Here is a 17,360-nt window from a genome sequence, read left to right as displayed (position 1 = left end):
ACTGCCAATCAGCGGTGGCCGCTGCCTAAGCCTCTCCCCCCCGGGGCGCCGCTCACGCAGCAAACCCTCCTGTTGATAGTGGCGGAACTCCAGGTTTGGAGTCTACGTTTAAGGGGCGGAGGGGTGGGGGGAACAGAGCGGGAAAGAGAAAGTCAAGAGTGCGCTGTGCCGAGCACGCGGCTCTGCTCCCGCGTCGCGGGGCGGTGACGGCATCCGTCCGCGCCGCAGCCCAGCGTGGTCCGCGCCGGGTGGCGGGCGCCTGCGCAGTGGCTCCGAGCGGGCGGTTGCTTGTTGGTTGTTGTAGTAACGGGGGAAGCAGCCGTCGGCAGCCGCGGTGAGCCCGGCTGGGAAAGGAGCAGGGAGGTAGGCGCAGAGCGTGGTCCCCACATGCGCGCCGGAGCCATGGGAAGATGAGACAGGTAAACGCCGGCGCCGGCGCGCTTCCCTGCCGGAGGGAGGTGCGCTCCCGGCCCTGGCCGCCGCGGTCGGCTGCACTTCCCCCTCAGAGCCCGGGAGCAGCTGTTGGCTTCCGGGCGCGCTGGGCGGGAGGGTGGCGGCGGGGTCGCCCCGTCCTTCCCGGGGAGCGCACCTGCCGACCCGCTCGGGATCGGGGTGCGCTGGGGGTGGGGCCGCGGGCTCCTGATCTGCAGGCAGCTCGGGGAAGGTGGTTATCCCCTCCTCGCTTGGAGCTTCGCTCGGTGTAACTTACGGGACTTCCCAGCATTTGGGAAAGATGGAGGGATTCCACTGGGCATCTCCTGCAGAGGAGCCTCCGAGGCTGTTAGGGATTGCCCGTTACCCCGAAGATCTGCAGGGGTCATTAGCGGGCTCGGGTGGTGTTTTTTTCTTTTTCTTTCTTTTCTTTTCTTTCTTTCTTTCTTTTTTTTTTGGTCTTATTTGCAATCTTATATACATGAATGCATAGAAAAATAGAGTTTGGAAAGATTGACATCAGTTGCCTACCTCTGAGCAGTGGGATTGCGGACATCCGCACATTTTCATTTTATGGTTTGCATTCCCTTCCCTGTCAGGTATATCGGACATAATGTATTTCCCCCTAAGGAAAAATCTATTTTCAAGTTAGAACTGCCGCGTTGGAAATTTTGTAATTGTAATGTCCCTTTGAGATTCAGATCCAAGCTTGTGATTTTCAGTAAGAGAGCCCCCCCCCCCCCCCCCCCCGTTATTGATCCAGGAGAACATTTTAATCGTTTGGCTCTGTTGTGGAATTTGTCTTAACTGAAACATGATGCCATCTCCCGTGTGTGCTTGTCATTGAGTCTGAATAAATATTTGCAAAAGTCTTAAACCTTGAGTTCTTATTTTTAACCCAGGCCAAGTTTAATTGAGGTCATAGCAAGGAATTGGCCACCTCCCTCAGGTGAGATTTAGTACATGAAAGACAAATGAGAAACTCAGACTTAATAAGAGCTTCTCAAATACATAAGAGTCCAGAGAGTACATCTGAAAAAAATTTCCGATTTTTGAGCCGTGTGTGAGGCACCATGAAGGTAAGCTAGAGCTCGGGTACTGTTTAGGAATGGGTTTCTTTTCGTTGTTTGGAAGATCATCAGCAGGGAACGATGACTGCACAGCTGCGCTGTATGTCAGAGCGATCGACTTCTCTGCAGGAATCTGTGCCACCCGAATCGTTTGATCCAGTGAGTCTGCAAGGAAAGGTCTCTGAGGCCCCTGTCTGCTGACTGCATGACAGACCCCAGAGGAGATGCCCGTCGTGATGGCCCGGGACCTGGAGGAAACAGCATCATCCTCGGAGGATGAGGAGGTGATCAGCCAGGAGTAAGTACCGGGCCTGCTTCTGACCTCTGGCCTTTGGAATGGGAGTTAGTTTTCTTTTATTCAGATCCTCTTTTATCTGGTAGCCTTTGTTTGGTATTGTCTGACTCTGGTTTGAGCTTCTATCCCAGACCTTTTTAGTCTGTTCCCAGCGGCTGTTAGAAATGGGATAATAAGGCTGTGTTTCTTTCTTTTTTTAAGATTTGGTTATTTGAAAGGCAGAGTTACAGAGAGAGGGAGAGAGAGAGAGAGAGGTCTTCCATCTGATGGTTCACTCCTAAATGGCCGCAATGGCCAGAGTAGGCTGATCTGAAGCCTGGAGCCAGGAGCTTCTTCCGGCTCTCCCATGTGGGTGCAGGGGCCCAAGGACTTGCGCCATCTTCCACTGTTTTCCCAGGCCATAGCAGAGAGCTGGATCAGAAGAGGAGCAACCAGCACATGAACCTGCGCCCATATGGGATGCCGGCACAGGCACCAAGGCTGTATTTCTCATGAGTGAACATCAGCTCTAGATAGATGTTGTAAAATGCAGATGATAGCTCTTGGTGGACTCTTGATCAGAGCTCTTAACATTGAAGATGTCACAATTTTTAGATACTGAAGAAAAGTAGGTCATTGAACTGTGACATTGGTTATGTTGTGCTAGTTTTCTTAAATGCCTTTATGATGATAGAGTGGTGGTCATATGGAGAGAGCAGGTAAGTTGCCAGGGCTTCTCTGGGGCAGCGCATTAGAATTCTATAGCCTAGGCCGGCACCGCGGCTCAATAGGCTAATCCTCTGCCTGCGACGCCGGCACCCCGGGTTCTAGTCCTGGTTGGGGCGCTGGATTCTGTCCCGGTTGCTCCTCTTCCAGTCCAGCTCTCTGCTGTGGCCTGGGAATGCAGTGGAGGATGGCCCAGTCCTTGGGTCCCTGCACCCGCATGGGAGACCAGGAGAAGCACCTGGCTCCTGGCTTCGGATAGGCGCAGTGTGCCGGCTGTAGTGGCCGCTTGGGGGGTGAACCAACGGAAAAAGGAAGACCTTTCTCTCTGTCTCTGTCTCTCTCACTGTCTAACTCTGCCTGTCAAAAAAAAAAAAAAAAAATTCTATAGCCTATGCTGTGTGCCTCAAGCCGCGTTGCTTCCCTGAGTACTTTGAGGAAGGAGTCGAGTTGTTTAATGGCTGGACCCTCATAGGAGAAATGAGAGACAGTGATCAGTGCCACTGCTGAAGACCATGGCAAGGCCTTTAACTCACCTGGGCCTCACTGACTCTGAAGACCAGACTGCTTCCTCCTCTTATTTAATCTGAAGAAGTTATCGTTTCCACTTTATTAAGCTCAACCACAGAAATATCAAGATCCTCTCTTAGAGACCCGTAGAGAGTAAGCGGTGGATTGAGGCTCAGACTTAGAGACCCATAGAGAGTAAGCGGTGGATTGAGGCTCACACTTAGCGTTCCCAGATTTTGGAGCATTTTCCTATTTCACCTCCTTTAATATTATTGCTTGAGGCCGGCGCCGTGGCTCAACAGGCTAACCCTCCGCCTTGCGGTGCCGGCACACCGGGTTCTAGTCCCGGTCGGGGCACCGATCCTGTCCCGGTTGCCCCTCTTCCAGGCCAGCTCTCTGCTGTGGCCAGGGAGTGCAGTGGAGGATGGCCCAAGTGCTTGGGCCCTGCACCCCATGGGAGACCAGGATAAGCACCTGGCTCCTGCCATCGGAACAGCGCGGTGCGCCGGCCGCAGCGCGCTACCGCGGCGGCCATTGGAGGGTGAACCAACGGCAAAAGGAAGACCTTTCTCCCTGTCTCTCTCTCACTGTCCACTCTGCCTGTCAAAAAAAAAAAAATAAATAAATAAATTATTGCTTGACACAGAAGAGAGTCCAGTTTAAAGTTCAGACTCATCTTTAGTTCTCTGGGAGTTTTTGGGATTTTGTGTGCTGTGTGACCTGACAAACAGGGCTGATGTCTGGCAGGCTGTTGTGTAGCGGTGTGATTGAGATCCAAAGAATAATGTGTGGAAGTACTCGGTAAATTACAAAGTCATGCAAATAGAAGGCAGTATTGTTACTGGCTTAGCAGTGAATTCATGGCAGACTGATTAAGGTGGAAGGTTATATTAATGTAATTTGAAAAAATATTGAAGGATTCATAAAGCTTTGAGGGAAAATTTCTCATCACTTTTAGGTCTTAGAGAATACTGGAAATTTGACAGTGTATTTGGGTCGTTCTTGTTCGGGATAATTAAATGGGTAATTCCCTCTGGTTACTTTGCCTTGTGACTTTTTGTTTTCAGTGCACTGCCTCTTGCCCATTTGGCAAAGTTTTTAACTTCTGTAGGTGTCAGTTTTTCCAATTTAAAATTGTTCTTCCACTCTGTTACTGCTTCTCATATGTGGGCTTAAGAGGCTGGGCCCACCACGTTTTAGACTGAACCATGCAGTCAGCATTTTGGCAGGTCAGGACGAACCCAGTATTGACGTGGCAGATGGTTTGACCTAGTGTCAGAGCAGGGACGCAGTGAACACTTGCTTGACTTACGGACTGAATGGATAAATGAAGGCTTTCCACTCTAGCTTACCTTAGCTCAGAGGTTCTTAACCCTTTTATGTCATGGATTCCTTATTGGAAAGATTATTTAAAAATTTTGCTTATTTATTTGAAAGGGAGAGGCAGAGAGATAGAGATCAGATCTTTCATCTGCTGATTTACTTCCCTGATGTCTGAAATTGCAAGGGCTGGGTCAGCCCAAAGCTGTGAGCCGGCAACTCCATCGGGGTCTCCCATGTGGGTGGCAAGGACACAGTACTTGGGCTGTCACCTGCTGCCTTTCAGGTTGTTTGATAGCAGAAGCAAAGCTGAGACTTGAACCCAGGAGCTCCAGTATGGGATGTGGGCGTCCCAAGCAGTAACTTAACTGCATGCATACTTTGGATAGCACATGTGAAGGGATCTCTCTACAATAGACCTCACTGGTTTCGTTTTCAGCAAACTGACCTGGGCCACTCAACATGGCTTTAATTGTTCCTGATGTTAGTGTATGTTCTCTTTTACAATGAATTCATGACCTTCAGACGATATCAGCTTGACGCACGTGGCATCAGGGCCTTCACTGCCACCGTAGGTTTTCTCCTCGCCATCCATTATGTTCTTATGAAATTATACTTTGCTTCCACAGATACTTTAGTAGTTTCTCAACAACCCTGCAGCCCCTGCAGCCCCTGCAGCCAGGTCCCTGCGAACCACCACAGCCCCTACTCAGGGCTGCCTCCCAACCCCCAGTGGCCTACCCCCGTCCCAGATTGCTAATTTTAAGTGCTTAAAATTAAATACACATTGTTACAAAAAGTACCATTACATTGAAATGCAGTTATTAAATAATATGTGCATTTTGTTAATACTTTAAATAGCAAAATCATTCATTTAAAGTCTGAGAAAATTAAATTTCATTCTCTAAAGACAAGAGCATGAAGACTATTTTTGCTTAGTTTGTATGACATCATTATACTGCGGGCGCAGGTCTTGGGTCAGCAATCCAGATGGCGAGTACTGGGGAGCCACAGAGATGCCGCCTCTCGGATTGTCCAGTGGTTGTCTGGTCTCATCTCGCTCGCTGTATAGAATGACCGTGATCACGCGTGATCTGGCCTGAGTCTGCCAGCTACTGTAACTTAGTGATCAGTGCAGATGATACTTTGAGATATTTGCAGTGACCGTAGATGGTATAAAAAAACACCTGGAATTTCAGATAGAGTCAGAGGCACAGATACTGCTGTGGGTAGTAGCTTCGTCATTGAGAATTGCCAGATCTCTGAGAGATGTTAGTGACAATCAAGGTGTGATTTTCCCCCCTACCCCATCCTGTCTGAATTAATAGATCTTTGACCTAGGTCCTTCCAAACTCTTACCGTTGGGTTTTAATCCTGGTCTATCACCTTCTGTCTTTCTTGTCAGTCAGATGCTTGTTTTAGGCAGGAGGCTTAAACTGTGGTCGCGCCAGGAGCAGCAGTAGAGTTGCACTTTCGAAAGCTTCAAAGCCTTAAGTCATCTAAAGATGTTGCCTTGATCCCAAGACGTCCATCCTCAGACATCTGTCAGATCTGTCGGATGCGCTTATGTCCCTCCGCTGTCTTCAGATATTCAGACCTTGTGCAGTCTTGAACTCCAGGGCTAGAAACCATCCCGGCAGCCCTGTTTCTGGTGCCGTTTCAAGTAGTAAATGCAAAGAGGCTATTTTTCTCTATTTTTCTTTGAGAACCCAAATGCAAGTTTATATATAGATGTGGATACTTTCATGTAAGAACTGAATGCAAGCTTTCTTTGGTCACCGAAAAAATAGTAACTTTATTTTCTGTCATAAAAGTGGGCTTTGTATCAGTTAAAAAAGTCACCAGCAAACAGTTACGTCGCGAGTGATATCAGCTCGGGGAAGGAGGCTTGCTCATGCGTTGGAGGAGCAGGGAGGGCTCCATGGGGGAGGAGGCTTGTGGTGGGCCCTGGAGGGTGGGGAAGTGCAGAAGACATTTCTCTCAGGGGCTGTGCTATGAAGAATCCATGGAAATGGGAATGCAGACTGTTTTACCTCTCCTTTCTTTTTTTTTTTTTTTTTTGAGTTTACTTTTCATTTACTTGAAAGGCACAGTGACAGTGGAAGAAAGAGTGATATCTTCCATCTGGTGGTTCACTCTCCAAATGCCCACAACAGCCATAGTTAGGCCAGGCTAAATCCAGGAGCCAGGAATTCCATCCAGGTCTCTCACTTGGAAATATTTATTTTATTTAGATTTTATAGATTTTATTTATTTATTTGAGAGGTAGAATTACAGAGAGAGGAACAGACAGGAGAAAGGTCTTCCATCCACTACTTCCCTCCCCAAATGGCTGCAATGGCCGGAGCTGAGCCAATCTGAAGCCAGGAGCCAGGAGCTTCCTCTGGGTCTCCGATGTGGGTGCAGGGGCCCAAGGACTCAGGCCATCTTCTACTGCTTTCCCAGGCCACAGCAGAGAGCTGGATCGGAAGAGGAACAGCTGGGACTAGAACCGGTGCCCATATGGGATGCTGGCGATGCAGGTGGAGGAATAACCTATGCCACAGTGCTGGCCCTGGAAATATTTATTTATTTATTTGAGAGACAAAGAGAGCTCAGAAATGCTGGGGCTGGACCAGGTCAAAGCCAGGAGCCCAGAACTGGGAGCTCACACGGGTGGCAGGGACTCAGCCACTGAGCCTTCACCTGCTCCCAGTCTGGGTACACATTAGCAGGAAGTGGAATGGGAAGCAGCGCTGGGACTCGTCCTGCGCTCCATCTCCAATGCGATGCGCCTATCCCACCTGGAGTCTTAAATTGCTAGGCCAAACACCTACCCCTTACCTCTCCGTCTTTTCGCCTTTTGTCATTTGGGTCTCAGGAGAGAATCATATAGATCCTCATGAAACTACTCCTTAAAAACCAAAGTGTTCTTCAGTTTCCAATAAAGTGAACCATAACATTGTTCTGCTTCAATAATCAATCATTTAATTCCCGAGTTCTTTCACAGAGTGGAGCTTCCTATCCGCTGGCTTCTGCTGGGAGTGAACATTTAAAGTCCCGATTGTCGGTTTCCCTATCATTTTGAACTTTTTCTCTCTAGCACCACCTGGTGGGAGCATGTTTTTAATGGCAATTTAGCATGAAGTGTTTTAAGTTGACTTTACTGAAGCGAAACTTGGTCTACTCCCTCTTCTACCTTTCCATGGGTTGTAAGTGTTTGCTTGTCCGGGGTTTGGCTTTGCACGGAGAGCATGGTTAGGGCCTTGACTGTTCTCAGCTGAGTGTTGCAGTCCTAACTCTTGCCCTGCATTTGTAACTTGTAGCAGTGACCTCTTGTTCATAAATACTGAGGCCCAGCAATGCCAGTTTGTAGCCAGTGCTAGATGGACAGGGAACTCTGGGTAGTTTCCAGAGTTTCTGCCCAAGATTTTGGAGTTTAGACTGCCTGTTTTTTCCTCTCTCTGCTGACTAGAAATATAGTGGAAAAATTAAAGTTGGAAGAGAACATAGGAATCAGCTGGCCCCCTGCCCACATTTTACAGGTGTTTAAAATTAAAAAGCAAGAAAGCCACACACACACACAAATCCTTCTTGTGAACAATGTACCCTGTAAACACCGTCCCCCAGTTGGGCACCAGCACCTAAGTGGAAGGACAAGAACAATAAGCATGCACATTCCGTGTCTCGAAAACGGGAAAGGAACCAGGTATGGCGTTCTTTGCTGTCTTCACTAAAAAGCTGTGGGCAGCTCACCCCGGGTCTGCAGGCTGCCTCCCTTCCAAGCCTGGTGGCCTGGCAGCCGGGCAGCATCTGTGTTTAGAGGGTGGATCTTTTAAAACTTGGATTGGGAGGGTCTGGCTTGGCTCTAGGATTTGTAGTCTGGCCCTTGTTAAGGGGAGTGGTCACGTGAGTTTTTAAGAGTGGAGCAAATCTTGGCCAAATGCTCTTATTCCATTTAAGGAGTTGATTAACTCAAGTTCCCAAAGAGTTGAGTTCAGGATGTTCAGAACTTGACTGAAAAGTGGTGAGGGAGGCCAAGGGTGGAAAGAGCAGAGGCCCTGTCCCCTTCCTTAACCAGCTGTGTCGCCTCGGGCAGCTTACTTAGCCTCTCTGAGACTTCTTGAGCTCATGCTGTGGGCAAAGAGATTAAATAAAACAACACAAGAGAGCTGTTAGCTTAATACCTAGCTTGTAGTAGGGTCTCAGCTTACTTAACTTTCTTTCTCTTCCTACTTCTCTGCCCTAAGGAGACTGAAGATTTTTCTAATCTGTGAGTAAGTAACAATTTGTCAGAGATTAATTGAACAGATTTCTTTTATTTATTTTATTTGAAAGGCAGTGAGAGAGAGAGAGAGAGAGAGAGAGAGATATCTGCCCATCTACTAGTTCACTCCCCAAATGCTGGCAACAGCCAGGGCTGGGCCAGACCAAGCCAAGAACATGGAGCTATGGAACTCTAGGTCTCTCGAGTACTTGAGTCATCTTCACCACCTCTCAATGTGCACAAGCAGACAGCTGGAAGCAGGGCAGCCAGGGGGCAACCAGGCGCTCTGATGTGGGATGTGGGTGTTTGAACTGCTGGCCGCCAGGCCTGTGCCTAAACAGATTTCCTGACAGCAGAGAAAGAGGATAAAGTCAGAGGTCTCTTTCTGTCCTGTGGTTTTACACTGGAGGAAACTGTATGGGGGATCTTCAAAAAAGTTCATGGATAAAACATATTAAGAAAAAACTATGCATGTATTTCAAAATATTTTGCAACAAAATTTATCTTTTAATTCTGTTTTACACAACTTTTTTTTTTTTTTAAAGATTTATTTATTTTACTTGAAAGTCAGAGTTACACATAGAAGGAGAGGCAGAGAGAGAGAGAGGGGTCTTCCATCTGCTGGTTCACTCCCCAATTGGCTGTGACAGCTGGAGCTGCACCGGTCCGAAGCCGGGAGCCATGAGCTTCTTCCAGGTCTCTCACTTGCATGCAGGAGCCCAAGGGCTTGGGCCATCTTCTACCGCTTTCCCAGGCCATAGCAGAGAGCTGGATCGGAAGTGGAGCAGCTGAGACTTGAACCGGTGCCCCATCTGGGATGCCGGCACTGCAGGCGGTGGCTTTACCCACTGTGACACAGCGCCAGCCCCTATACAACCTTTTGAAGTACGATTATATTAATCCATTTAGCATAGACTTTCTTTAAAATATGTGACTTCAGTTGGGATATTTGTATCAGTTTAGGGATCTTAGCCCAGACTCTAGATTAGCTTGAAAAGGGGCTATCACTTGCAGAAGAAATGTATAAATCATTCTGAATATATCGGTTAGGATTCTTTATGTGTGCAAGGGATTAAAACTTAGCAAAAATTGTCTTAAATAATAAAGGGAATTTATTAACTCATAATGAGGCAAGGCTTGATTCTGCTACTCTTGAGTTTTTTTTTTTAATATTTATTAATTTGAAAGGCGGAGTTACAAAGGCAGAGGCAGAGAGAGAGAGAGAGAGAGGTCTTCCATCTGCTGGTTCACTCCCCAAATGACTGCAATGGCAGGAGCTGCCTCGATCCACAGGGCCAGGGGTTTCCTCTGCATCTCTCACACGGGTGTAGGGGCTCAAGCACTTGAACCATCTGCCACTACTTTTCCCAGGCTAGAAGCAGAGAGCTGGATTGGAAGTGGAGGAGCTGGGACTCGAACTGGCGCCCACATGAGATGCCAGTGCCATAGGTGAAGGCCTAGCTCACTACACCACAGCGCCGCGCTGACTCTTGAGTATCACCCAGAATTTCATTCTCTCCGTCTTTCAGTCAGGCTGCCTCTGACTTCCTCCTTTTCTGACAGCTCTGAGCTCTCCTCTCAAGGTCATAAAATGGCCGTTGCAGTTCTCAGCCTACACCATCAAGAGAAAGAGAGGGGCATGGTCTTGTGGCACAGAGCGTAAGCTGCTGCTTGGGATGCTCGTGTCCCGTACTGGAGTGGCAGTTTGAGTCCTGGCACCTCCGCTTCTGATCAGCTTCAATGACGTGTACCTGGGAGGCAGCAGATGACGCTCGAGTACTGAGTCCCTGCCAGCCGTGGGAGGGAGACCTGGATGCAGTTTCCGGCTCCTGGCTTCAGCCTGGCCTCACACTGGCTGAGCATTTAGGGAGTGAACCAGTGGATGGAAGGTTCCCCCCCCACCCACCCCATCCCTTTACCTTTCAAGTAGATGGAAATAAATAAACTAAAGAAGAAGAGAGGCCATCCTTTAGCTGGTACAGAAGGGGAAGGGAACACTGCTTTCCCAGAGGGCCTTAGAGCTCATCTCCTCCCAGAAACAGTCCATCCCTGAGTGAGTGATGGGATGTCCCGACAGGCTGAAACCAGTCACGGCCCAGCCCTGAAACGGGGGTGCAGGGCTTGGGGTGGGAGACGAGGGACTTGCCCTGGACATCTGGGGTTTGCATTCCAGAAGGCGGGGGAGGCTGCTCAGCAGCAGTCCGGTCGTGTGGCTCAGCAGGTAGTTCAGATGCTGAGCTGCCGGTTAACGAGGACTTCTGTTGTGGTTGTAGGGATCACCCGTGTGTCATGTGGACTGGAGGCTGCCGGAGGATCCCAGTTCTGGTTTTCCACGCTGAGGCTATTCTGACGAAGGACAACAACATTCGAATTATTGGAGGTGGGTGGACCCTCTCCCATGGAAGGCAGAGCTGGGCACGACCCCACAACCTCGTCTTGAATTGGATGTGACATACAGATGGGGAAAGGGCCTTGGCCACGAGAAGAACCTGTTCCATTGTTTTACTTGACATTTTTCAGAATTGTATGTATTTATATTTGTTTTGTTTTGTTTTTTTTTTTTTTTTGACAGGCATAGTGGACAGTGAGAGAGAGAGACAGAAAGAAAGGTCTTCCTTTGCCGTTGGTTCACCCTCCAATGGCCGCCATGGCTGGCGCACTGCGGCCAGCGCATCGTGCTGATCCGAAAGCAGGAGCCAGGTGCTTCTCCTGGTCTCCCATGAGGGTGTAGGGCCCAAGGACTTGGGCCATCCTCCACTGCACTCCCGGGCCATAGCAGAGAGCTGGCCTGGAAGAGGGGCAACCGGGACAGAATCCGGCGCCCCAACCAGGACTAGAACCCGGTGTGCTGGTGCCGCAAGGCGGAGAATTAGCCTATTGAGCCACGGCGCCGGCCCTATATTTGTATTTTTTTAAAGTTTAAGCATACTCATGACAGATTTTACTATCCTAACCATTTTATAATGTACAGTTCTTTGGCAGCTCGTTTATTCACGATTGTGCAGCCATCACCACTGTCTAGTTCTGGAACATTTTAATCATCCCAAAGTGAAGCCTGTCCCCACTAAGCAGTCACTCCCCATTCCCATGCTGCCAGTCCCTGGCACCCCTAAGCTACTTACTATGGTCTTGCCTATTCCAAGTATTTCGTGTAAGTGGAATCAGGTAATGTGTGGCCTTCTGTGCCTGGCTTCTTTCCCGTAGCATCATGTTTTCAGGGTTCATCTGTGTCGGGGCATGTGTCAGCGTTCGTTCCTTTTTCTGACTGACCAATGTCCCACTAAATGAGTGTCCTGTTTTTTTTTAACTGTTCATCTGTGGACAGACTTTCGTGTTGTTTCCCTCTCTGGCCATTGTGAGCAGTGTTGCTGTGAATGTTTGTGGACGAGTTTTTCTTGAATACCTGTTTTCAGTTCTTTTGGGTCTTAACCAGGAAGGGAACTGCTAGTCCATATGCTACTTCCGTGTTTAACTTAGTCAGGAGCTGTCCAGCTGTCTTCCTCAGTGGCTGCATCATTTGACATTTCCATCAACAGTGTGTGTGAGTTCCAGGTTCTCCACATTCTCGCCAGCGTTTGTTACTTTCCAGCTTTTAGGTTATAGCCATGCAGGTGGGTGTGAAGTGGAATCTCACTGTGGTTTTTATTTGCATTTCCCTGCTGACTGCTGACACCGAGCATCTTTCCATATGCCTGTTGGGTATTTGTGTATCTTCCTGGGAGAACTGTCTGTTCAAGGCCTTTGTCCATTTCCTGGATTGAGTTATTTGTCTTTCTTGTTTTTGAGCTGTAAGTTTCTTTAAATATCCTGGATATTAGACCCTTATTAGATATATGATGTGCCAGTATTTTTTCCTAGTCTGTAGATGATCTTTTCACTCTCTTGGTAATATTCTTTCATGAACAAAAGGCTTTGATTTGATGATGTCTGATTTAGCTATTTTTTTTCTTTTGTTGCTTATGCTCTTGGTGTCAAATCTAAGAAACTGTTGCCTCACCCAAGGTCATGATCCCTATTTTTTTTTTTTCTAAGGGTTTTATAGATTCCATCTTATATTTAGAGCTAAATAGTCTTTGACACAATTTGAATTCATTTTTCATAGAGTGTAAAGGTAAGTATTAGGCAGGGATCCACCTGTGTTCTTTTGCATGTGTAAATCCAGCTGTGCCAACATGATTAGTTGAAGAACTTATTCTTTCTTTTAACTTCATTTTTTTTTTTTTTAAGATTTTATTTATTTATTTATTTGAAAGACAGAGTTACAGAGAGAGGTAGAAAGAGAGACTGAGGTCTTCCATCTGCTGGTTTACTTCGTAAATGGCTACAATAACCAGAGTTCACCTGATCTGTAGCTAGGAGACAGGAGTTTCCTCTGGGCCTCCCACGTGGGTGCAGGGGACCAAGGACTTGGGCCATCTTCTACTGCTTTCCCAGGCCATAGCAGAGAGCTGGATCGGAAGTGGAGCATCCAGGACTCGAACCAGCACCCACTTGGGATGCCGGCACTAGGGGAGGCCAGAGCTTAACCTACTGTGCCACAGTGCTGGCCCCAGAACTTATTCTTTCACCATTGAATGGTCTTGATACTACTGTGAAACATCAATTCACTATAAATATATGACTTTATTTCTAGATGCTTAATATTCCGTTGATATGCATGTTTATCCTATGCCAGTATCATGCTGTTTGCTTACTCTAGCTTCATAGTAAGTTTCTAAATTAGGAAGTGTAAATTGTCCAGTGTTGTCCTTTTTCAAGATTGATTTGGCTACTTAGGGTCCCTTGCAGTTTCACGTGAATTTTGAGATCAGCTTTTCCATTACTACAAAATGACATTGGAATGTTGATGGAGTGTACTGAATTTAAAAATTGCTTTTGGGCCGGCGCCGTGGCTCAACAGGCTAATCCTCCGCCTAGTGGTGCCGGCACACCGGGTTCTAGTCCCGGTCTGGGCGCCGGATTCTGTCCCGGTTGCCCCTCTTCCAGGCCAGCTCTCTGCTATGGCCTGGGAGTGCAGTGGAGGATGGCCCAAGTGCTTGGGCCCTGCACTCGCATGGGAGACCAGGAGAAGCACCTGGCTCCTGGCTTCGGATCAGCGCGGTGCGCTGGCTGCAGCGCGCCAGTCGCAGCAGCCATTGGAGGGTGAACCAACGGCAAAGGAAGACCTTTCTCTCTGTCTGTCTCTCTCTCTCACTGTCCACTCTGCCTGTCAAAAAAAAAAAAATAATAATAATAATAAAAAAAAATTGCTTTTGCAGGTGTGGCCATCTTATCAGTGTTAAATCCACCAGTCCGTGAATGTGAGATGTCTTTCCAGTTATTTAAGTCTTCAGTTTCTTTTAGTTATTTTTATAGTATTCAGTGTTTTAAGTCTTATACCTCTTTGGTTAAATTTATTCCTAAGTGTTTAATTCTTTTTGATGATGTTGTAAATAGAATTGTTTCCTCAGTTTCATGTTCACGTGATTCATTGGCGGTGCATGGAAACACAGTTGAGTGTTATGTGTTGACCTCATATCCTCAGACCTTAACGGAACTTGTTCTTAGCTGTAATGAATGTTTTGTGTGTATAAATTTCTTAGGAATGTCTACACTAAGATCATATCATCTGCAAATAGAGATAATTTAGGTAATTTAACTTTTTCCTTTTCAACCTGGATGCCTGCTGCTGCTGCTTCTTAACCAGTTAAGCTGGCTAGAACTTCCATATAATATTGAGTGGAAGTGGTGAGGGAGGGCATGTTTGTCTTGATCCTGATGCTAGAGTAGAAGCTTTCTTGAAGCATTCTGTGTGATGTTGGCTGTGGTAGACAGAAAGAGAAGGAGAGATCTTCTCTCTGCTGGTTCACTCCCCAAATGCCCGCAACAGCCAGGCATGGGCCAGTCTGAAGCCAGGAGCCAGGAGCTCGTCTGAGGTCTCCCATGTGGATGGCAGTGGCCCAAGAAGTCGAGTTGTCATCTGCTCCCTCCCAGGATGCCCCTTAGCAGGAAGCTGGGTTGCAGGGAGAACTGGGACTCAAAACAGAGCACTCTGCTGTGGGCGTAGGCATCCCAAGTGGCGTATCTCTAACCCTGTGCTAATTTTCTGCCCCGGCTGTGCGTTTTTCTAAACATCCTTTATCATTTTGAGGACATTCCCTTCTGTTCCCAGCTTGTTGTGTGTCTTTACCATGAAAGGGTATTAGAGTTTGTCACACACTTTCTCTGTGTCAGTTGAGACGATTTCCCTCTCCCCTTGCATTCTATTAATGTCTTAAGTTGCATTGACTGACTTTTTCTGTTGAAACTACGCTTACATTCCTGACATAAACCTCACTTGTGCATGGTATAAAATCCTTTTAATTTGCTTCTGGATTTGGTTTACTAGTATTTTGTTGAAGTTTTTAAAAATTTGTATTCATAAAGGGTATTGGTATATAGTTTTCTTCTAGTATCTTTATTTGGCTTTGCTATCAGCAAAATGCTGGCCTCCTAGGATGAATTCATCCTTTTTCTTTGGAAGAGTTTGAGAAGGATTGGTGTTCTTTAAATGTTTGGTACAATTCATAGGTGAAACCTTCTGGTCTTAGGCTTATCTTTTGGGTGGATTTGTTTACTGATTATAATTGTACTGGGTAGAGGTCTGTTAATATATTGTTTCCTCCTTTTTTTTTTTTTAAGATTTATTATTTGAAAGGCAGAGAGAGATAGAGATAGACATAGAGAGAGAGAGATAGAGAGAGACAGAGAGAGAGAGAGAGAGAGAGAGAGAGAGAGAGAATCTTCCATCCATTGATTCATTCCCCAAATTCCTGCAATAGCCAGGGCTGGAACAGGCTGAAGCCAGGAGCCAGGAACTCCATCCTTGTGTCCCACATGGGTAGCAGGGGCCCAAGTACTTGGCCCATCTTCTGCTGTTTTATTTCTACTTTAGGCAATTTTGGTAGCTTATGTGTTTTTAGGTCCATTTTCTTTAGCTGATCTGGTTTGTTGGCATATACTCATTGTCCATATTCTTTTATGATCCTTTTATTTCTTTTAGGCTAGTAGAAATATCCCTATTCCTTTCTGATTTTAGTAATTTTGAGTCTGTTTTTTCCTTAATTTAGATAAAGATTTGTCAATTTTTTAAAAAAGATTTATTCGTTTATTTGAAAGGCAGAGTTACAGAGAAGCAGAGAGAGAGAGAAAGGAGAGAGAGAGAGAGAGAGAGAGAGAGAGAGGGAGAGAGAGAGGTCTTCCATCCGCGGGAAGTGCATTGGTTCACTCCCCAGATGACCACAATGGCTAGAGTTGCGCTGATCCAAAGTCAGGAGCTTCTTCTGGGTCTCCCACATGGGTGCAGGGGCCCAAGCACTTGGGCCATTTTCTACTGCTTTCCCAGACCATAGGAGAGAGCTGGATGGGAAGTGGAATAGCTGGGACTTGAACCGGCGTCCATATGGGATGCTGGCACTGTGGGCAGTGGCTTTACCCACTGTGCCACAGTGCTGGCCCCAAGGTTTGTCAATTTTGATGATCATTTTTTTTGACAGGCAGAGTGGATAGTGAGAGAGAGAGACAGAGAGAAAGGTCTTCCTTTTGCCGTTGGTTCACCCTCCAATGGCCGCTGCAGCCGGCGCATTGCGCTGATCCGAAGCCAGGAGCCAGGTGCTTCTTCTGGTCTCCCATGCGGGTGCAGGGCCCAAGGACTTGGGCCATCCTCCACTGCCTTCCCGGGCCATAGCAGAGAGCTGGCCTGGAAGAGGGGCAACCGGGATAGAATCCGGTGCCCCAACCGGGACTAGAACCTGGGGTGCCGGCACCGCAAGGCGGAGGATTAGCCTGTTGAGCCACGGCGCCGGCCACGTTTATTGAATTTTAAGAAGTCCATTGAGTCCATGGGTTAGCCTATAGCTATTAAAGATTATAATGCTGTGGATCAGAACTATCTTGTGGTGTGGTACAAAGAGTCTATACTTGAGTTCTCAGATGTTGGCGTTTGTGAGCTTTGAGTCTTGGGCAAGTCTTTTTATTTAGTTTTAAAAATGTATTTATTTATTGAAAGTCAGAGATACAGAGAGAGTGGGGGAGGGAGGGATGGAGAAAGGGAGGGAAGGAGAGAGTGAGAGATTTTTTATCTGCTGGTTCACTCCCCAGATGCTCAAAACTGGGGCTGTGATGGGCCAAAGCCAGGAGCCTGGGAACTTAATCCTTGTCTCCCAATATGGGTGGCAGGGACTCAAGTCTGAGCCATCACCTGCTGCTGCCCACAGTGTGTGTTAGCAGGGAGCTGGAGTTGGAAGTGGAGCCAGGACCTGAACCTAGGCACTCTGATACAGAATGTGGGTTTCCCTCGCAGCATCTTAACTGCTGGCCGGAACACCTGCCGTTTGAACTCTTCTAGCCACTTTCATTATGAGTGAAATGTTGATACTGTCTACCTTGCTCGCATTGTGAGGATTAAGTGAGATCATTTAATGTCTGGCACATGATAGGGGCTCAGAACTTGTGCTGTTTACTGTGCTTATTGAATAAGGTCTACTTTAAAATGACTCTGAGGTCTGTGGTTGCTCCATAAGCCAGGCATCGAGAGAACTGTGAGCACCTGCTTGGAGATTTGAATCCTCTTCCGTCAGCATGGGTCTTTGTGTTCTAATCCCCTCTGGAAGTTGCTAGGTTACCACTTAAAGGGACAGTGTTCATTCATGTCATCTGAACCCTGAATAACTGAAGAGCCTTTGCTAAGCAGCTCCCTCCAAATATGATTGAGGCCACAATGTTGAAGGTAGCTGACAACAATAGAGGTAGACAGTCTTCCCCAAAT

General features: G+C 47.3%; 1 protein-coding gene across 8 annotated transcripts in view; it reads left to right on the top strand.

The window, feature by feature from the left end:
• The first annotated feature begins 70 nt into the window (after positions 1-70).
• Positions 71-17,360, top strand: part of TTLL5 (tubulin tyrosine ligase like 5) — a 279,228-nt gene continuing 261,938 nt past the window's right edge. For 5 of the 8 annotated variants that reach the window (XM_062181758.1, XM_062181757.1, XM_062181760.1 and 2 more), the window contains exons 1-3: positions 256-419; positions 1,632-1,800; positions 10,849-10,955. In XM_062181758.1, coding sequence (XP_062037742.1) covers positions 1,727-1,800; positions 10,849-10,955 — 181 coding nt within the window. In that variant the 5' untranslated portion in view covers positions 256-419; positions 1,632-1,726. Of the gene's footprint in view, positions 94-254; positions 420-1,631; positions 1,801-10,848; positions 10,956-17,360 lie in introns of those variants that run through there. The other 3 variants (XM_062181755.1, XM_062181756.1, XM_062181761.1) reach the window with 3 other exon arrangements.

Source organism: Lepus europaeus, chromosome 22 (genome assembly GCF_033115175.1).
Source record: "Lepus europaeus isolate LE1 chromosome 22, mLepTim1.pri, whole genome shotgun sequence".
Taxonomy (NCBI): domain Eukaryota; kingdom Metazoa; phylum Chordata; class Mammalia; order Lagomorpha; family Leporidae; genus Lepus; species Lepus europaeus.
Note: the sequence above shows the minus strand (reverse complement) of the source record. Positions and strands in the feature narration are given on the sequence as shown.